Raw genomic sequence first — 21949 nt, 5'->3', positions numbered from 1 at the left:
AAGGTACCATCGAGAATGCTCTTGATAATAGTTTTCTAATAGTATCCATATTGTTGGTTTTTGGTTCCCGTAAGTGATTAGAAAATGGCTGCAAGTTGTTGCCATAAACATTATAATATCTTTTTTTTTTTACCGTAATTTGAATTCTAGTGCCACGTACCACTAGAACATTACCATCGAGAGCTTTTCAATAGTTCCTTTGGATTGGCTCCGAACAATCGAGTTACTAGCCAACAAATAAACATCTAAATTTTGCCATAGTTAAAAAGAAATCTTCCTAAATGACGTAGTTGGACTAGTAATGAAATATTAATCGTCTTATCATAAAATAAGTCCTAATTTTTTAGATTATCATTTAAGGCATTATTTATTGCAACGACTCAGAGAGTTAGTGTGTTGATTCAAGGTCATAGCTTGCGATTCAGGACTTGTGTGTTCGGCAATTGGGTTGATTTAGGGTTTAGGATGTAGGTTCACACTATTAAGGCTTCGAGTTGTGGGTTCGCAATTGGGTTGTCAGCGTTGAAAATGTTTGTCGTGTGCAAAACCAGGAAAAAAAAATGAAAATGAAAATGATAATTCCTCCATTTTATTGTAGGATTTATAGTTCATGTGCGAGATCAGAAATATGTGAAAATTCGTGTATGTAGATCCTATTTCCACAAACTTCTATACAATAAATCATCTTTGCATCACACAAGAAACATACCCTCACCACATACCAATATCTCAAACACGAATGCTCGAAGCACGCCCCGATTCCTCAGACGGCTCTAGCGGTAGAAATTCCTGCAGCTAGAGACGACAGAGGCAGAAACCAGAAGCGGGATCACCCGGAATGATGGTGCCAATTTGGGGAAAACCCGAAATTAGAAGCTTTGGCAGCCAAAGGTAGTGAGGGACCTCCTGCTACAGCTCTCTTGCAGGCATTCATTGTTGAAAAATTTCAGCCAGCTGCAAGGGTTAGACAAGAAAAGCATCTATACATACAAAAAAGATCCAAACTTCAAAACCATAACATGATCAATAGTTACAACTATTAATTAGGCTGTAGTCTCAAATGCCAGAAACAATGTAACTAGAGTTCAACAAGCCAAGAGCAAACAATATAAAGATAGGGAGTTACTAACGGGCCCTTGGTCGACTAAAACCTCGACTTTAAGTAACGCTTCAACGCCAACTTGCCCACAATCGGAGCTTCCTCAAAGGCATGTGATACATTAACTTAGGAGTTTTATTTGGAGAGTTCTTCTAATTATTCGTAATTGTACATATAGCCCCCCACACACAGCTTGCGAAAGATAACCTATAAGAGCAAACTTAGGCCCAGAATTCTCGGTTTTTGATAGAGCACGAGCTGTCGGATTTCATGGTACTACCCTTGTAGTCGAGGGTCCACTTCTCAAACGTACAGTCAGTGAAGTCATAGTAGCCGCCATGGATTGAAAGCTTCCCCCTTATCACCCGTTCTTCAATCCATGGATAAGTGAGTAAGTTCATCAACGACCGGTTAATTGATTCCTGGAAAGAAAGGTAACAAGATGGAGATGGTCATCAGCCAGAACTGCCTCGAATCTTCCTTAAAACGGGAATGACAGTCGGATATTTGCAAAACTATAAGTTAACATCTTCCAAGAAAACACACTGAAAGCAAATGCAACTTGGGAACTAAATAAAGTTAATAAGCAAGCAACGGACCTTCTCACAGTGCCTGCACTGCTGATCAAAGCTGAGGTCTGAAGCAGCAGCCTCTGTTTGCAACCTCGCGGGCTTTCCAAGAACCACCCAGCTTTTGGTGAAGCTACTGCACAGCATAATCGAAATTGTCAGAATAAAACAGATGCAGATGGAAAAGCCATGTATTGCTTAAAGCAAGACAATGAACAGAACCTCGAAATTACTTCATCTTGCAAGCTCATTAGTGCTTTGATTCCTCCACAACAGCTGTGACCAATGACTAGTAAATTTTCGACCTGAACAAATATACAAAAACATGCATATAGTTCAATGTTTTCCAGTCTTATTGACAGAAGCATAAGCATATACTGCTTGATCTTTACTGGTGTTTCACATGACGGAACGAGAAAATACTAGGGGGAAAAAAAAAAAGCATAGGAAATTTGATACTGGAACCCCCTGGCAAGCTACATGATCTACGTACTAATAAGGAAACAGGAAAATAGAGAAAAATCTTTCATCTGATCAAGGTCATATGTGAACCATTAACGATATAAATCACATATGAGTGTGTGGCTTATTAACTTTCTCTGACATTATATCTGAATAGTAGTTCTTTACATTTTGTGTCCTTTAAGCATACGTGGGTGGCAGAAAAAGGTTTACCGTTAGAGACTATTTGTATATAAAACACCATACCTATTCAATAACTAGATAAAATCTACAAAGAAGAAGGCATAGTTTAAGCAGATAATGAACTTACTTCAAGAGAATTAACAGCAAATTCAAGGGCAGCATTTGTTTCCGTAGGTCCATGCTGCATAAGAGTCATGAAATCTTCAGAGTCGTCACTTAATTTCAAGTGCTATAAGCTCAAAAAAGGTATAATTATCATACCCCGTGTGGCGGTACCAAGTTTGCCACATTCCGAACCACAAATGCTTCTCCTGGTTGGAAACCAAGGATACTCGAAGGACAGACTCGCGAATCAGCACAAGCAATCACCATGAACTGTCCTTCAATACGTCAGATTCCGGCTATAATAATGTTTGAGACTTTCAAAAAAATAGAAAATGCCAAAATGAAGTACCTTTGGTGCCTGGGCCTCGGCCAGCCCTTTGTAGTGTTCTAAGTTGCTTCTGAAAATGATGTAAAAACAAATGGAACTTCCATTTCGCAATGTTATTCAACACAGAAAAAAGTTAAATAATTCTTACAAGTATTTATCTTTTTTGAAACTAAGGAATCTGTGTTTCAACTCCTTGAAATGATCTGACACTTCTTTGCCCACCCTCATGACTTTCGGCTTGTTCTCCACGGTATCCTGAGCTAGGCCCGGGGACTCCATTAAGGCCTTCAATCGCACAGTGGGATTTCTTCTATATCCAATAATGGAAGTCATACAACATGGAAGAGATTCCATTAGTATAGCATCCAATCTATTGAGGCCCACATAATTTAAATCAGAAATATAGCATGCTTATCTCTTTGGATCAACCTCGAGTGTTGCATGGAAGGCTTTAATCTTTAATCTTATAAAGTAAGTAGGTCCTATAAACCATCATCAAACAATACAATTAGAACCTTAAGGTGCAAGAATCCGAGATTCAGAACTAATTGCTTCACTTTTTTTGTTTTATCTCATTGTTGCACGACGAGCATCTGTGCTTTATGTGCGACAGTCAATCCCAAGAACCAGTAACATTATTTCTAATTTCAGGAATAAATCGAAGCAAGTGCAATGCAACGATGCAGGGACTTCAGTTCATCGAATAACCAATTTTCTGAACTCTACAACAATCATTTACCCAAACTCGATTTCTAACATCACATAGCCACACATTCTATGAATAAAGCAATCTTACTCAGTCAAAGTCTACAACATGTCAACACCATACACATTTTTATCAAGCACTAATGAATAAGTGCAGCATATTCTCAGCATATCCATTTCTCTTATCTTCAATAACTTTTTTTTTTTAACTCAACCGTGAGATCATAAGCAACAAACAAATATCTTCATAAAGCAAAAGGCAAAAGGAAGGTGCATTCAACTATCTCAAGATGACAATCAGAAGATAAAGATTTGAACTTTGGGCTCACTTACTTAGAAGAATCCAAAAACCTCAACTGGGTCTGCTCAATTTCCAGAGATCTCAGCTGGGAACCAAATATCTTCCACCCAAACAAAATTGAAAAAAATAAATAAAAATAAGCAGCACATCAATTTCAATAAATTGGATCATATAATTGGACACATGCTCTGCAAAAATCTTAGAAAAGAGGAGAAGAAACGGCAATAACAAATACATCAGATGCTTTAGATGAATTGTTGGAGAGATCCATAGAAGGTGATTGGAAAAGCGCCTGAGCCATTACAGATCTCTCCCCCACCCACTCTCCCTCTCTCTCTGCTCAATTTGAAGGGATTTCTTTGTTAATTCTCGGCGAAGAAGATGAAGAATGTGAAAAGGAGCGCAATGTGTATAAATATACTGCTAATGGAAACAAATTAAAGTAGCTAATTATAGGTGGAAGAGAAAGGACACCTGTTCTCCAAGAAAGGCGGAGAGTACTATGTGTTGTCGAGACACATAGATTCATCAAATTAATCGAGCGGTGTGGAAGAAGACAGAAGCACTAAAACGACCCATCGCGGCATGGAAAGGCCGCTTTCCTTGAGCATTAGCCCATGGTGATTTTGTGTTCATGGTAATTGGGAATTACTATTACTGCGGCAAAGGTGTTCGATAAAATGCGTCTTAGATTTTTCCTACTATTTTGGGAGGTAGTTGGCCCACCGAAACCAAAATTCGTTAGGAATTAAAATGAAAATAGAAATTTAATTAACGAGGAGGGATGAATGAAAAAGCAATTAAATTTGTTAACTTTTTGTTAATTCAAATGAGAAATGAAAGGACTTGTTATTTATTAGGGTGAGTGATTGTAAGAATAAATTCTAAAAGCAACTTTAAAACTCATTAATCTTGTATCTTTGTTGTAATGAATCTAGAAAGCAAATTTACACACATGCCACTAATAATAACATTAGACTAATAAGCCATAATTACGATACTAATAAATTACGCAATAAAATACAGCTCAATTGATAAGATATTTTTCTTCCAATCAATAAGTTGAGATTCAAATCACCACGGAAAAAATGAAAATCATTATTATTTTATGTATGTATATATATATATATATATATTACTCTCTCAGTCCCATCTCACTTGACCTAGTTCTTTTCGGCACGATTATTTGAGAAAGTAAGATTATAGTGTAAATGTGTGTGTGCTTATATTTATTATAGTGAAAATCACTTATTAAAACAACAGGCCAAATTGAATAGACAATCCAAAAGAAAAAGCAGATCAAGTTAAGTGAGACGAATGGAGTAATAAAGTAAAGTTCATACTATATTTGTATTTTCTTTAAATTAAGCCATAAAGTAACTAAGAAGTTAAAAGCATATGGTAGTATTAAATAATGGGCTAGAAAATGTAGCTTTTCAATTTTTTTTAGGTAACAATGGAGCTCTATACATGAAATCACCCTTTAGTGGATCACTTTATTTCTTTTGTTGGGCCTAGCACTTGATGACCTACCCACTAAGCCTTTTTTGGGCCTTAAAACATTATAGTCCAATAAAAAAATAGTTCTTGCACATTTAGCTTTTGGAGACTCGTTTGTTTATGGGTGATTCTATATGGCCTTCATCTTAGCCATTATAAAATCTTTTATTTAATATAAGAATAGTAATAATATATTTATTATTTTATTTTTATTGTCCCCAAATTAAATTCTTAACAAATAGTACTAATTTAGATAATAGTCCGTAAATTACTAAATTTTGGTTAAATTTTAATTTTGCAAACCAACTTAAAAATCTATTTGATAATTATTGAACTTTAGTTTTATCCGATTTTTCTAATGAGTTTGCTTCGGGCTCAATTTAATATTAACACGACTGTTTGAAAATTTTCAAATCAATTTAATTAGTTAATGATGTAAAATTTCAATCGAAAAACAAACAATATTCTTATAAAGAAATTGGGTCGTTTGACATTTTATCCATTTAACGACGAAAAGCTTATTCCAAAAATGAGTGGGGTTTCTAACATAAATCAAAAAATAGTTATGGATAAGAGTGGAGTGTCACTCGTACTTCCTCCGTTCACGAATTTATTTTCACAATTTCATTTTCGTTTCGTCCTTAAAAAATTTGTTATCGTATATTCACACGATTACTCTTAATCTTACTCATTAATTTACAAAATTAGGGATATTAATTATAATATGGAAATAGAGGGCACAACCAATGGGAAATAAGGCTCTGAGTGTCCGTACGGAAAAGCATTACCTAATGGAGATATTTTAAAATAGTGGGGACATTTTTGGGTACGACTTACAAATCCAGCCATAAATTATCGTCTGCCACATCTATGTGCACCCTACTCTCTCTCTCTCTCTCTCTTGGGGTGGGGGTGGGGGTGGGGTGGGGTGGGGTGGGGTGTGGCAGTTGTACGGAACAAACCTCAATCACAGGAACCAATTTTGTCAAGTAGGAATAGTTTTATTTCATTCATGAAAAAAGTATATAATATTAAATTCGGTATAGATTTTAATAAAATAATTGGCATGTATATTTTCCATAGATAAATGATCTTAACATGTAAAAAAATAAGTATTGATGTTGAATTATAGAGATTGAATGCGAGGTTATTATATAGATTGAATGCGAGGTTGGTATCTTAGAAATAAATACTCCGTCTGTCTCACAAAAACATGAACATTTTTATTTTGGTACACTACCCACCACAATTTATTTATTTTTCATCTTTACTTTTCATAAAGTGAGACCCATTTTCCACTCACAATGCATTTTTATCTAATATTTCTTAAAATCCGTGCCACTCACAAATATTCATATTTTTATGAGACAGATGGAGTATATATTATGCTCATTCTATCCATAAAAAAATTTCTAGAACAGAATGAAATGGATTTTAAGATTATGTTGTTAAGTGTATTAAAAGTGAAGAAAAAATTATTGATTATATTGAGTGATGACAAGATAAAGAGTAAGAGTAAAACGTAATATTATAAAAAGTGAGGTATATTTTAAAAATAAATATAATTTCTTTTTGGAACATCGTATAAAAAAATACTAGAAAATTATTTCATAGACGGAGATGTATCTTTATGAATAAAGGGAATATAGTAGTATAAATTTGGCGGCTAAATTCACAAAATTTTTTAGGTGTAAGTGTAATAGATAGCTCCCTTTCATGTATGGTACAAAATTTGCCAGACACGTAATTTATTTTGGACAATTACTTTTTGGTAGCTCCCTGACGTGTAGGGTACAAAGTTTGACAAACACATACAGTGATATACTCTCTTCGTCCCATAAAACATGACACACTTCTTTTCGGCACGAAAATTAAGAAATTGATATTTTGTGTGTTAAGTGTGGTAGGTGGAAAAGTGAAAATGTGAATAAAGAATAATTTTTTTGTTATTTTTAGAAATGTGTCATGCTTCGTGGGACAGACCAAAAAAGAAACTGTGTCATGCTTTGTGGGACGAAGGGAGTAGTAATTTATTTTGAATACGTTCCCCAATTATATTTTGGAAAAATTGAGCTTAAATAAGCACTTTCATTCAATTTTAATTCAAGTTCATAAATAAATATAAAAATCTATCATTAAATAGATAAATTTTAATTATTACTCTCTCCGCCCTACTTCACTTGACCTAGTTTTTTGTTTTTTCGGATTGTCTCTCATTCGGCTTGACCTATTTCCTATTTGAGTAATAAATTTTCACTACAATAGATATATGCCCACATATTTTACATTATAATTTTACTCTACTTAGTAATCGTGCGAAAAGAATTAGGTCAAGTGAGATGGGATATGGTTTTTTATACGATACACTTTATGATAAAGTAATGCAATCGTGACAAACTATTGAAATAACAAACTAATGTCACTGTGTCTAATTAAAGTGACGTATATATACATCTAACTATATATGTCATTAATTAGTACATTAACCACTTAAATTGTGTAGACATTTCTAACATCCACATTATAATATTAATTTGGGGCAACATAACAATCATGTGAAAAATAGAATAATTAATTGAAAGTAGTTGTAGGCAAAAATTTTAATTTATGTGCAAAATCAAAACGGAATGGAGTTTAATTCATATATTTAAGCACAATAACATTTAATTTTTCTATTACTTCCACGATTAAATTTTTTTTTTTTGGATAAATTCATGCATATGCGTGATTAGACAAATCCATGCGCGCATTGATGTTGGATTATGTGATTAATTAACAATACTTGTTGATATAAAATTATTATTTTCGAACACGTCACAAATTCAAATTGAATTGATAGTCACTAGTATAATTGCGAGACTTAATTCACAAAAATAAAAAAAAAAAAAATCACAAAAAAATCCGAAAAATGCTACTCCCTCAGTCCACCAAAGATATGTCACTTTACTTTCGGCACGAGTTTTAATAAAATGTGAGTAAAGTTGGTAGTGGAGTAAGGGTCCCACTTTAAATGCGAGTGGAGTTGTGTGGACCCTACTACTAAAAATGGATGTGTCATATTTTTAGTTATACTCTTCTGGCTCATTGATAATAACCTACTTTCTATTTTTGTTTGTCCTATTAGTAATGACCTAGTTCAAAACTAAATATAATTAGAGTCACTAACCCTCCTTAATTCGTGTGTCCAACTTATTACCTTAAACACTAAATAATTTTATTACCTTAAACAAATTAAACAAATGATCTTCACTTACTTTGCACCTTAAATTTATAAGGTTATCCCCATTTACTTTACACCCTAAACACTCCCCATTAATTCTCGTGTCCAGATAAATTAATGAGTAGTATTTTTTTTTCTAACTATATTACAAATAATTTACTTTATATATATCTAAACCACCTATACTTTAGTGCTTTAATTTTTATTTTTATTTTTTAACTTGGGCGAGGGAGAGTAGTGGATTTGAGCCCTAGACCTCACTGTTTGCATACAGGAGTTCGCACTGTTTGGTAATTTGAGACAAATTTTAAAAGTCACACAACGGAGAACTCGCATTCAAGACCTTAAACCTTAGATATTTATTAATCACCCACCACTGGACCAACACACATACTATATTTTAGTGTTTGTATCCAAAAACAATAGTACACTTCAAATTAATGGAATGAAGTAAGTAAACTTTTTTACCACTTTAAACTTATATGTCCAAACCTACGAATGGGATGAAGTAAGTAAAACTAATATGGTTGTACAAAAGTAAATATGTTAGCTAGATGTGTACTAACAAATTTGCAGAAAACTGAGCCACTAAAAATAATTGGTCCTACATTTCTTTTGACGTGACTAATTAATAAATAAATTGTAATATAAAGCCTTCATACTACGTTTTGAACCCTATTTCCATGTTTGCTACAAACAGTTTTATCAAGACACAGTGCGATCCCGTGGTTGAGATTTCTTTTTAATTATTATAATTTTTTTTTCAATTTTATATATATATAGTAAAACTTGATTATAAATATATTTAAAAATTCTAGCACCGTGCCTATTTATATTTAGATGTGAAAAAAAAATATAGGAGAAAAACCATCGGAATATTTTCATATAAAATGATGTCATCTTTTAGCCATTCATAGTTTCATATCTCACTTAAGAGGAATATAGTTTTATATTGTAAATAATTTAAAATATTCAAAAATAGATTACATGGCACTGTTACCCCAAATATTCAAACTGGATTGACTGACACAAAGATACTAAATTATTGCTACGTACGACGAGAAAGAAAAGAAAGAAAAGAAAGAAATTAGTCTTGAGAAAATTAAACTAAATTCCAATATTTAATTAAAGAATTAATTGTCTCACAAACACCCATAATGTATGTTCCCTGTCCTTTGTTGGGCGAAATGTAAAACACTGATGCCAAGAAAGTGAAGTTCAAAATTAAGGTAAAATATGTACAATCTCTAATTGACAAATTAGTATTTGACATTTTATAAATATTTGACATTTTAAAAGAAGTTTCTCGAATAAATATACATAAATATTCAAATTATTAAATCTTTAACGAAAATATTCTAAATTATACAATATTACACTTAACTGACGATGTCCCAAAATATAATTTTCATTAACGAAATTATTAAACAATAAGTGGCTCGATCGTTAAATTTTAGACTTATGCTAATTCATTTTTTTATATATTTGTGTTGAATTAATTTCACATTTGCGTTCTGACAGCCACATAATTAATCTCTCGATGAATGAAAATTGAATATTAAGACATTTTTATTAGTTTTGCGGTTATATGGATATTGAAAATTGTAATTATGTGTAGTTCATACTCTTAAAACTTTTGAGTATTTGATTATAATTAATTATGTATAATTCGAGAAATTTTCATTAAAAGATTAATAATTTGACTATTAAATCGTATTTATTTTCTTCTTCTTATTTTATGTAAATAGCAATAATAAATTTAAATAAAGTAAAAAATTTGAATTATATTGCTAATTAAATCATGATCGATAAATAAACATTTCCACAATTTGAAAAATATAAAAAAAAGTTGGAGCTTGAATTTGTAAGTCACGCTTCCACCCCTTTGCGTCAAACCCCACATCATATGTATACATTGGCTGTTCAAACACTGATACCTAAATTACTCTTCATGTCTCAATCAATGTACTTGTAAGACAAAAAAGTCAGTTGTCGGAAAGTAGCTTGCCGCCCTAACGGCAACCTACTTTTCTGACCCTAAACTACTTTTTCTTACATTTTTCTTACATATTTGTACTTGTGTTAGAAAAGTGTAAGTCTTTACACAAAAAATAATGCAATTTGTCATACAATTACATTTGGGATATTGACATCAAAGGTAATTTAGGTATTTTAGGCATACAATCATGTTTTTATAAGAAGTGGACATGTTTTATTTTTTACCAACCATAAGAAGTGGGCACTTTTAGCTATTGGCACTTTAATTAATTTCCACCCCTTGCGTCAAACCCCACATCATATGTATATATTGGCTGTTCAAACACTGATAATCAGATTTGCTTTTGCTTCTCTCTCTCTCTCTCTCTCTCTCTCTAGGGTTGGTGGCTTTGGCAGTTTGGCTTCCTCTTCTGCAGGTGATGTCATTTCTTCCCTGAATTAGCAAAGGCAAACTGATTATCAAGCTTCCATTTTTCACCTTCTACGCAAATATATAATTATTCCGTTGCTTGTCTCCCCCATTTCTATGTATAAAATAAATAAATCTGAATTTGTAAGAGTTTGAATTTTGGGAAGAGGGTTTCTGTGTTTTACCATTTCTAGCTCTCTTTCTCAAAACCCCCCTCTCTCTCTCTAAACTAATATTGGTGAGGTGCAATGGCGTCTAGGAAGATGGTGAGGCAGAAGATTCAGATAAAGAAGATCGATAACTTGTCGACGAGGCAGGTGACTTTCTCGAAGAGGAGAAGAGGGCTTTTCAAGAAAGCTCAAGAGCTCGCCACTCTCTGCGATGCTGAGATTGCTCTCATTGTTTTCTCAGCCACCGGCAAGCTCTTCGACTACTCCAGCTCTAGGTTCTCTCTCTCTCTCTCTCTCTCACACACACACACACACACACTTACAAACACAAAGGACTCATATATACCCCACCAACTTGGAAATACAGATATATATACAATTAGTACGGTTAAATTTAAATTTTCCCCTTAGTGGGATTCGATGCGTTTGCCGTAGATTTTGATGATCGAAGGGCTGAGAATAGATCGATCCGAAAAATCTACGGGGAAGGCATCGTCTTGTATATATCAAAGTTGAGGTGATGGATCGTTTGTTGATGCATAATACTCAAATTGTTTGCTATTATCATATGATGAGAGAGAGAGGGAGGGAATTTTTTTTTTTTGAAGAGAACTTGATCGATGAATATTTTCAAGAAGTGAAACTTGGTTTAGTTTGAGGAAATTATAATTAAGTAGATCTCATCTTGCTCTTAAGTTCAATAGTTGTGCGTGTGTGTGTGTGTGTATATATATATGTGTGTGTGTGATTTTATGGTATGATTATTCATCATTATATATAAGTCCGTGACAGCTCTCTTTTCTGCGTCTTCGTACAATTAATTCAAGCTGAGATACACATATTATATACCTCAAAAAAAAAAAAAAAAAAAAAAATCTAACTGTGATACAGTTTGTTTACTTTGAGATGATGAGATGATTCATATATGGTCTGTTACTATCTTTTGATTTTGTGTTCATATATGAGAAGTAGTTTTTTATTTTATTTTTCTGTATTTTTTTCTTGAAAAAAACTGTTTATAATTACACTAATTAGCTGAATTTGGGAAGGTCATGCATTAAGCTCATCGAGAGAAAATAAATTACATATATATTTTGATAAGATGGGAGAATAATATTTGTATGACAAAAGCTTTCATATAGCAAACTGTGCCTTTTGTCTACAATTTTTCCTTTCTTTCTCAAAAAAAGATTACATATTAAAGTGTTGCAAGTACAAAAGAATCTATATAGAAAGAAGATATCACAACAAATCAAGAAGAGCATGCCTATATAATGAAATAAATAGGCGAAAGAATACAAGATAAGGAAAATATTTACAAGTCTAAAACATTCTTATTTACAAGCTGCCTAAATGCACTAAAATAAGAATTACTAGAGATAAATTAAATAAATAAAACTAACAAAATTGGTTAATAAATTAAAAGTAACAACCTCTCTTGCTGCTTCATCTCCATCATTCTCCTTTGCATCGAAATGATTCGTCCTCGAATCGAATGCAACTTCATCTCTCGCAAAATGCATTAAAAATTGGTGTTTTTAGATATTTGGTGCCATATTTTTTGACATATGGTTTCATGTTTTCACATGAGTGATGTGTCTAATCCGAATATATGGGTTCAAGTTGGAACAATTTACATATTACAATATGACGCAACAGAAAATTTCTCATGCTCAATCTCTTAACATAATAAATTAGATATCTATGTTTTTTTACATATTTATAATATCTTTAATTTTTTTAATTTTATAAAAGAGCTTAGGTTTAGTGTATATTTTGATAGAAGATATAAAATTCCTCTTGTATATACAATTAATTCTTCAAAATTATTACAAAATCTATCTATTTTTTTATTTATATTAATTTAATTCGTAGTTATTCCACGTGTGTCATAGACTCAGACCTGCCATTTAAAGAAACCACCTATGATCCAAATAAAAGTAATAAATCGTTTCAAAAAAAAAAAAAAGTAATAATGAGCTAAGGGTAACTAAATTTGCCACTATATGGTAAGTGGCGATGCATGTAAATGGAGCCAAACAATTTCCTAATTAAAACCCTTTAATTTCTCATGATATAATAATAGTGATATTAATGAGTTCAAGGGTGTTTTCTTAGTAATAAGCTAACACATAAGGATTAAGGAGTAACTATTTTTGTATTTGTGTGAAGAGTAAAATACAAAGTACATATATACAAAGTGCATTTCTACTTAATTAACAAATATCCTTTACCGGTTCCATGTCATATTCATTTAATTAGAAGCATGCATAGTCAATCACTTAAAGTAGTAGTTAATTAAGTTATTTAGGGTTGAGGTAATGATGAGAAGATGCAAATATTGGAGATTAAGATTTTATATTGACTTTAAATTAAAGTAGAGTAATACTGGCCTAAAAGAAGTAGAGTGCATGCAAGATCATTCAATTCTTATTTAGTTTTTCATGCATGTTAATGTGATGCAAGAAAAAACAGCCAACCTAAAGTAAAAGCAAAGTATATATAGTTGCTTAGGGATACGACCTAATGGTAAAGTGGGTATTTTAGAGATTAAAGGTCTCATGTTCTAAATTTATTAATGTCACATAAATGTGGGTTTACTCAATGTGCACCAAAGATAGTGGCTACAAATTTCCATGAAAAAAATATTATGTGTGTATATACATTAAGTATATTCAATTAATTAGCTAACGATATTAATTATTAAAGCGCTCAAGTAATGTGATTATCATGTTGGGTTTAAAGATTTCATGGATTTGTTCATATGTAATTCTTATTGGATCTCAACTCTATATATATATATAGAGAGAAAGGATCTAGTGAGAATGACTAAATATGGTGAGAAATGAAAATGAATATTAATTTGAAACGGGGATATTCAAATCCTATGACATATATTTTTATTCGAAATGAAAATAACGGATAAGTCAATAAAATTTACGAATAAATCAATGTAGCACTTGAATAGTTACTCTCACATGGGTTCGAATCTTGTGGGGGACGAAAACTTCACCACATTAACTAAATACTATTATTCGTGTGCTACATTATTTTGTTCACAAATTTTATTGATTTATTCGTTATTGTCATTTTCACGAAAGATAGCGTTCTCATTGGAGTGAAAATATTGTGCTACACATCTTATGTGAACATTGTTCATGTTTAACCCTCGTTAACGTTATTTTTCTTATTTTATATATTTATTTTTATTCTAATTAATACTATCTCATAGTATATTTATAAGTATTTCTTGATTGGCTGTTTCGATTTTGAAGCATGATGCAAATCATCCAAAGGCTTAAGAAGCTGCAATCTGAGGGTAGCTACAGCAACAGACACCGGCAAACTCTCAACAATCAGCAGGTATTAATCAAACTTGATTTTTAATAACATCAAGCTTTATAATTATAGGATATTTAACGTATTATTATTATAGGATCATTATGATCTTGCTATACATGCTGCTATAAGTATATACATGTATTCTTTTAGTCGAATTTTCAGGCGGGAGGCGACAACTATGATGCGATCAACAAGGAATTCACAAGCTTGACTCTTGAGCTCAGGTATTAACGTATTATCTTGAGTCGATCACTACACTATTCTGGTCGGATACTGATGAAAATTTTTGCCGGTAAATCCTTTTATATATATAGGCAACTTAATGGAGAAGATCTCCAAGGGCTTGGCCTGAATGAACTGGCGAGGCTCGAGAGAGTGGTGGAGTTGGCATTGGGTCGTGTTGGGAAAACAAAGGTTATATTCGTGCTTATATATGAAGGGCGTTCACTTTTGAGGATTAGTATGGACAAATGAAAATAGTAATGTTAATCCATTGTTCATTAAGATGGATTGCAAAAAAACATTTGAGCTAGTAATTTTGCTTGATTCATATTTACTGAATATCCAGTATAGTGGGACATATCTTCTAGTGCATTCGTGGATGATTGACATGTGATCACAATATTGGATTTAGGGTTTATATAGTTAAGGAAAATCTAGACCTTGATATTACCAATCTTAAACCTTTAGAATTGCCACATGCATGCCCTTCATTTTTATATGCAATATATAGATAATGTAGAGTTATTAGAGGGTTTTTTTAGGACAATAACATAGATTGGTTTGGAAATTAGGACACTAATTAATAAGCATCCGTAGGACAATTCTCGACCTATTTAAGAGTTTTGAGCTTACTTGCACCGACTGAGAACGTGACTATGCCTACAACAATCAAAGTAAAGCCCGGAACTCTTAAAACGGGCCGAAAATTGTCCTGCGTGTGCATTACTTATTGAATAGTATCATATTTTTGCAAGCTTCAAATTTTTTGTACTAGTTTCCAAATCAGCCAAAGTTAATGTCCTAAAAAACATAGAACTTGATAATGTCACACATATTTGATAATAGAGGATTATTTTAGATATCCATTGAAAGGGTATGGTTGGAGAAATCATTGTAAGGAGGATAAAAACATTCAATCGTATGTATCTTATATTATCAATTATGAAAAGTAAACGCGCTCTTAGTAATTTTCGTTGTTGGTTTAATTAATTTATTTGTCGATTGACAAGCTAAGTGTTGCCATATGGATTGCAGAATGACATGCTTATGAACGAGATCAGCAAGCACAAGAGGAGGGCATGTTCCAAAACCTATATGTCTTTTTTTTTTGTTTTTTTTTCATGTCATCGCCTTAATTAGTTGAAATATTCGAAAAAAAATATGAACTCTAAATCTTAATTTCATTTCCTAACGATGCTTTTCAAGAATGCAGGAAATCGAACTGTCGGAAGAAAACGCGACGCTGAAACAGCAAGCTGAGGTATATTTATATATATATATATATGCATGCAAGTTGTCTCAAATTTCTATTGCAAAATCGTGTTTAATTCGTCTCCTTATTCAACTGTTCAAATTGTGTGTTTATATAAGAGTTTCATGGCAATTGAACAGTTGGAATAAGGGATTTCATGAAACACGATTTTGAAATAGAGGATCTCGTCTGTGAGTTTCGTAGAGGTACGTAGTTGTTGAATTAATAAGTGTGTGCAGCAAGGAAGTTCAGTTGAGTCCATCACCAATTCCTCTGGGTTTGGTGAAGACATGAGCGTCTCAGATACTGCTCTCAAGCTGGGGTACGTTTCTCGCCAATCAGTTGAATGCGTTGTTCATGTGTTACGTTTATTTGTTCATGTCTGATTCGTGGATTTCATTGATTTATTCATGTATTCTCATTTCTCATGAAAAAATATCCATTCTCTCTCTCTATATATATATACTACTAGATAGGGTTTAATGAGATTTGGGATTTACAAAACCTATGTGTCTTTGGGTATTTATATCTAAGGTTAGGGATGATTATGCGAAGGTGTTTGATTGAGCTTAAAAGTTTCTTTATAAGTTGTTTAGGCTATAAGCTCTTGAGAAATGTTAGACAAAATAAGTTTTTAAACAACTTATAAGCTTCTAAAAAGTTAAGTTGCTATATCTTAACCATCTTATTTTTTTCATGATATTATAATAAGCAACAATCAATTTACGAAATTGTTTTATGCGTTGTTGGAACTTATAAGCTTATAAGCTTCACATCCGTTAATTTCTTATCTTCTCAATTTTATTTCTCTAACTCATAAGCTCTTGAAATGTCTAATGCCTTGTTGGAACTTATAAGCTAAGCTTCGCCAAACACCCTCTATATATAGTGAGCTAAAACAGAACCATAATTTTCAGTGTTTTCAGAAAATGAGGACTATATAGCTTTCATTTTTTACATTTACACTCATATTTAACATATCAAATCCATCACGGCCGAAATAGGAGTGTAAATATAAAAAATAGAAGCTATATATAACCCTCATTTTCAAAAAATGAAAGCTATAGTACTCATTTTTAAATGCCGCAACATATAGTCATATTTCTGAAAACACTGAAAGTTACGTTTCTATTTTAACAATTAGCTCATATATAGTCCTCTGCTCTCCATTTAATAAGAAAATTGCATTTATATTTGCATGAATATTAGCATATGTGTGTGTTGCTAAATGCATGCTAAGCTGATGACGTGCATTCTTGCAGCTTACCTTTTGCTAAATGCTAAGCTCATGATGTGCTTATGCATGCATTCTTGCAGCTTAACTATTTGCGACTGCGATTGTTAGAAGTTAATTATATATATCCAGAAAATATGTATTTGGATGAAATCTATAGCAAACTAGAGCTGTTTGTGAATTTGGATGAAATCTAATTACTTATAATTAAGATTAGTTTTGGCATGTAATGAAATTTGTAATAGTTAGATAGGATTGCACTTAAATACACAAACTTTCACCTGCGGATACACGAACTTTCAATAGTTCTGATTTTTCATACGATTGTCAATTAATTGCTTCCATATTAATGTTGAGGTGGACACATGAAATGTTTACATTGCTTAAACGATCAATCTACTAAATAACATAGTTAATACCTACGTCATTTCAGCTAGTCATGATGGATACTAAATTGATGTATTCAGCATACCAATTTATATAAAGCATTTCTTTTCTAGAAGAGTAACCATTGGTAAAAGAATTTAGTAACAATCGTCAATTGAAGTTTTTCATATATACTAAATTGATTGAAATATTTACATTATGAGAAATAATATATTACAGCTCGATCAAGCCATAATTAAGTAATAAATAATCCTTTTCTTAATTAGACAAAATGTCGTCGTTTTAATTTAATTCTCCATTAGACTAATAAGCCATAAGTACCAAGGTAAAAGTTGGACTATATTTGTTTTTTTTTTTTAAGCAATGAAGTAACTATGGAGTTAAAAGTTGAATCATAAATAATACTACTAATTAAACATTTATTAAGAAAATGTAGCTTTACAAATTATTTTAAGGTAACAATGGGCTCTATACATGAAATCACCCTTTAGTGGATCTCTTTATTTCTCTTGTTGGGCCTAACACTTAGCAACCCACTAAGGCCCTTTCATATATGTATAATTTTAAATCAACCCCCAATTTTCTTATTATAACCTTTTTATTTAAAAAAATAATAAAATAATTATAATTGTACTAAACCTTTTATAGCTATTATACTTTAAAAATTGTAATAAATCTATAAATTTATAAAAAATAATTTGAAAGAACATGATGACGTATCAATAAATCTTTAACTCACATTCTAAATCTGATATTAAAAATACTTCTAAATAACTCATTTTTATAGCTCCAACTTAAAATTACATTAATTTAAATTACTAACATTTAAAATACATAAAATAAAAAAAAACATAAATTAAAATAAACATATAAATAAAAAAGGAAAAAAATAAAAATCGGCCAAGTGCAGTTGCAAATAACAGTTGCATATTAATTTACAAAATCTATTTTTTAAAAAAATTATAGCGTGTACAACACGCTTTGGATTATGGCGGATGAGCTTGACTCAATAGAACGAGTCAAGCCTCGACTCAGCAAGGCCTGCATCAACTGACTCATGGCATAAGCTAACTCGAGTTAAAGCTCTGGAATCAATTGATGTGGATGCTCTTATATGTACTCTCTCTCATTTTTTATATATATATGTTGTTTGGTGATTTTTAATTTTTGACAATTTAATTGACGTTTTGAATTTTCTTGCCAAATCTACTCATATTTATTTCATCAATGCCTATTATCATTTTCCATTCTTTTTAATTTCTTAAACCAAAATAGTGGAAGTCAATAGGAATAGAGTGTCATTAAATGAGGTTCATTTAGATACAATATTTTCTTCTTAGTTTGCGTTTACTTTGATGGATAAATTTATCCATGGAAAATGAAGGATAACAAAAATTTATGCCTTGAAATGTCTTCTTTCTTTTTCAACATTTGACACACAAAAGAGATGTTCACTATTTTTACTTCCTTATTTTCACTAAGGAAGGAAAAATGGTAAACATCTGACAAATATTGGAAAAGAAATGAAACATTTTAAGACATAAAGTTTTGTTATCCACCATTTTCCATGGATAAATTTATACATCAAAGTAAACGCGGCCTTAATAAATATGAACAAGGGAGAGTATTATACATCCTAATTATCTGTAATAACCGTGGCCCAATTGTATTTAAGTCAAATAGTCATATATCTAATTTCTCATGCATGGAATTCATTGCTAATTAAAATCGAGTTGGGGAAGATTAATGTGTAAATTTAATGCGGGACCATTCTTTGCTAGATTATTACATAGCTGTGCATAGAAAAATCAAAACGCATAAATTCTCTTCATTTTGAAAAGTCAAGAAAAAAAAAAAGCTCAACCATGAGAAAAAATAAATAAATTAATAAGCCAAATGTCCTTTAGTTTAAGAAACCCTAGCATGATAAAAATTCCTTAATTTTGAAAGCCGCGAGAAAAGAAATCATGAAAAAATAATGATGAACCACAAAGCATTATCATATAAGTAAAGAAAAAGAAAGGTAAAATAGAAAAGAAGAGAATTTAATTTATCATGAATCAAAAAAGTGTTTTGTGATAAGAGAGTGGAGCACCAAATCATATGCATTACAAGTTTTTACTCACTATTCCTCCGTTCTAAAATAAATACCATATTTAAAATAAATTTTATTCACAACATTTCACAATTTCATTATAAAATAACATCGAACTTTTATTTTTATAGGCTAATTGCTTGTGAATCACGAAGTTTCATTTCTTTCGTGACTTTTCCACGATCTTTTAATTTTACGTAGCAATCCACAACCTGTAAATTTTTTCTTAATGTTTCAGACTCGAGAAATTGGACATGGACACCGGAATATCTAGCGTGATAAGACCGACCGGCTAGAGGAACGACGTTGTTTTCTTTTAACCTATACGGCGTCATTTATAAACAGCGTTTTCCCTTTTACTAAATATTCTTCCGAAAATTTCTGTATAATAGTATTAAATTCAGTATTAATTTTAGCAAAATATTTGATAAATGTGCATTAGGGTTGAATAATAAGGATTAGGTGTGAATTATAAGATAATTTTTAATAAATAAAATAAATTTATAGGTTGAATTAGAAGAATAAAGCATAAGGTCTATGTTATCCTAAAAAAAGTACTCCCTCCGTCCCATATTTTAGTATTTATTTGAGAGTGACACGAGTTTTATTAAAATGATTGGTGTGTTGTGAGTAGAATAAGGCAGGGTCCCACTTTTTATATGAGTGTTAAAATAATTAAATTGGAGCAAGGGTCCCACCTACTTTTACTAAAAATGAAATGGATACCAAAATATGGGATGACAAAAAAATGTATGGATACTAAAAGTTGGGACGGAGGGAGTAATATACATTTCACATATATTGAATAAAATAGTTGTGGTACAAATTTGTGGAAGGAATGAGCAATGTATATTTTATGGCTAAATTCACGAGCTAGTGTAATTTTCAGTGTTTTCAAAAAAAGAACTACTATATGTTACAGAATTTGAAAATGATGAAAGTTATAGTCTCTATTTTGATGTATTAATTAATAGGAGTGTAAATATAAAAAATGATCTATATAATTCCCGGTTCATTTTCAAATTTCGTAACATATAGTCATTTTTCTGAAAACACTGAAAATTGTGGTTTTGTTTAAATAATTAGCTCCTAAATTCACTAAATATAAACTTTTTGGTGGATGGAAAGAGTAATGTAAGTTTGGTGGCTAAATTCACAAGTATCAATTTTTAGGTGTATGAATATGTAATAGATAGCTCCCTTTCATGTAGGGTCTAACATAATTGGCAGACATAATTTATTTTGGACAGCTCCTTGAATTGAGGTATTAAACTTAATCGTGACAACACGATGTACTCAAATTTAAAATCTGAATTAAGTACTCTCTAACCAATAATTTTTTTTACTTTATATTTTTTTATTTTAACATCTTTTGTTAGAAAAATTTGATTGTAGCTCACTTCAAACTTAGCTTTTGACCTCAAACATTAACTATTTTATCATTAGATTAATACATATATTATGCATGAGTTAGAGGATGTTTCACTATATTTAGTTTAAAAAGTTTTTAGGCTCCAACAATTTGTAATTTCTTAAAAAGTTTTTAATCATGATCAATGAGATAAATTATAAACATTCATTTCCCACATTTCGAAGAAATTACAAAAATTGGATCTTGAATTTATAAGTGTAGATTCAAGATCCAATTGCGATCTCAAGTATATATAGCTCAAGATTGTACGAGCAATGCAATCAAAACAGAAATTAAACTAAAATCGAAAAGAGTAACCAAGGCCGCCCCTGACATTCCTAGGTGAAAAGGGAAAAAAGGGCCCTAAAAAATGAAGTTTCAATAATTTTGTAGCAAACTGTTCGAAATAGCTACACAATTGTAACATTACTATAAAGTGCAATATATCATAAAATAATAATCAAATAGTTATAGAAATAAATTAGATCTTCTAACATTTTGAGAAGCGAATTAAATTATCAATAACCTCTTCAAGATCAAGCTTTTTCAATACCTCATGTTCAATGCATAAAATCGCTAACTCATTTAATTAACCTTTTCTTGAGACATATTATAACACAGATACGATTTTTTCAATTTTAGTTTTGAATAAAAAACTTCTTTAGGCCGAAGCAACTATAACCAATATAATCAACAATATTCTACATGCAAAGTGTTTACGTAGTTCATATTCAAGTACCTAGCTAGGCCCTTGCCCCCAAGGGTCGACGGTCGACCGTGAGAGGCAGCTAGTAACACAAGTGTTTACGTGGTTCAGATCCAAAGATCCTACACCCACGAGCGGAGAGAAGAATTCAATATTCTACATGCGAAGTGTTTACGTGGTTCAGATCCAAGTACCTAGCTAGGACCTTGCCCCGAAGGGTCGACCGTGAGAGCCTGAGAGGCAGCTAGTAA

General features: G+C 31.6%; 2 protein-coding genes across 19 annotated transcripts; one reads left to right on the top strand and one right to left on the bottom strand.

Annotated features, from left to right (window-relative positions):
* Positions 1–1020: 1020 nt before the first annotated feature.
* LOC131026655 (beta carbonic anhydrase 5, chloroplastic-like) lies at positions 1021–4520 on the bottom strand. 4 transcript variants are annotated; one of them, XM_057956573.1, is made up of 11 exons: positions 4227–4356; positions 3988–4088; positions 3785–3852; positions 3176–3228; positions 2895–3056; positions 2768–2816; positions 2575–2688; positions 2441–2494; positions 1891–1973; positions 1699–1804; positions 1021–1521 (listed from the first exon to the last, which is right to left on the bottom strand). In XM_057956573.1, the coding sequence occupies exons 4-11, from the start codon at positions 3187–3189 to the stop codon at positions 1321–1323; spliced, it is 783 nt and encodes a 260-aa protein (XP_057812556.1). In that variant the 5' UTR covers positions 3190–3228; positions 3785–3852; positions 3988–4088; positions 4227–4356; the 3' UTR covers positions 1021–1320. The 4 variants fall into 4 exon arrangements, with proteins under 4 accessions (XP_057812556.1, XP_057812555.1, XP_057812553.1 ...); XM_057956572.1 differs by lacking the exon at positions 3176–3228 and having other exon boundaries at positions 2895–3053; positions 4227–4520; XM_057956570.1 differs by lacking the exon at positions 3176–3228 and having other exon boundaries at positions 4225–4274.
* Positions 4521–10732: 6212 nt separating this feature from the next.
* Positions 10733–19992, top strand: LOC130984920 (MADS-box protein SVP-like). 15 transcript variants are annotated; one of them, XM_057907628.1, is made up of 9 exons: positions 10733–10886; positions 11143–11324; positions 14325–14412; positions 14542–14615; positions 14706–14805; positions 15649–15690; positions 15827–15874; positions 16105–16187; positions 17183–17418. In XM_057907628.1, the coding sequence occupies exons 2-9, from the start codon at positions 11143–11145 to the stop codon at positions 17208–17210; spliced, it is 645 nt and encodes a 214-aa protein (XP_057763611.1). In that variant the 5' UTR covers positions 10733–10886; the 3' UTR covers positions 17211–17418. The 15 variants fall into 15 exon arrangements, with proteins under 15 accessions (XP_057763611.1, XP_057763607.1, XP_057763608.1 ...); XM_057907624.1 differs by lacking the exon at positions 17183–17418 and adding an exon at positions 19820–19992 and having other exon boundaries at positions 10739–10886; positions 11139–11324; XM_057907625.1 differs by lacking the exon at positions 17183–17418 and adding an exon at positions 19820–19892 and having other exon boundaries at positions 10739–10886; positions 11139–11324; positions 14554–14615.
* The last annotated feature ends 1957 nt before the right edge of the window (positions 19993–21949 follow it).

This window comes from Salvia miltiorrhiza, chromosome 5, assembly GCF_028751815.1.
Source record: "Salvia miltiorrhiza cultivar Shanhuang (shh) chromosome 5, IMPLAD_Smil_shh, whole genome shotgun sequence".
Taxonomy (NCBI): domain Eukaryota; kingdom Viridiplantae; phylum Streptophyta; class Magnoliopsida; order Lamiales; family Lamiaceae; genus Salvia; species Salvia miltiorrhiza.
Note: the sequence above shows the minus strand (reverse complement) of the source record. Positions and strands in the feature narration are given on the sequence as shown.

Coding starts and splice junctions, on each gene's coding strand:
- LOC131026655 (XM_057956572.1), bottom strand. CDS start 4,281: ATGAATCTATGTGTCTCGACAACACATAGTACTCTCCGCCTTTCTTGG. Junction 3,853..3,987: donor ATTCATCTAAAGCATCTGAT/GTATTTGTTATT, acceptor TTTGGGTGGAAG/ATATTTGGTTCCCAGCTGAG. Junction 2,495..2,574: donor ACTTGGTACCGCCACACGGG/GTATGATAATTA, acceptor ACTCTTATGCAG/CATGGACCTACGGAAACAAA.
- LOC130984920 (XM_057907620.1), top strand. CDS start 11,143: ATGGTGAGGCAGAAGATTCAGATAAAGAAGATCGATAACTTGTCGACG. Junction 14,413..14,541: donor AAACTCTCAACAATCAGCAG/GTATTAATCAAA, acceptor GTATTCTTTTAG/TCGAATTTTCAGGCGGGAGG. Junction 14,806..15,648: donor GTCGTGTTGGGAAAACAAAG/GTTATATTCGTG, acceptor TATGGATTGCAG/AATGACATGCTTATGAACGA.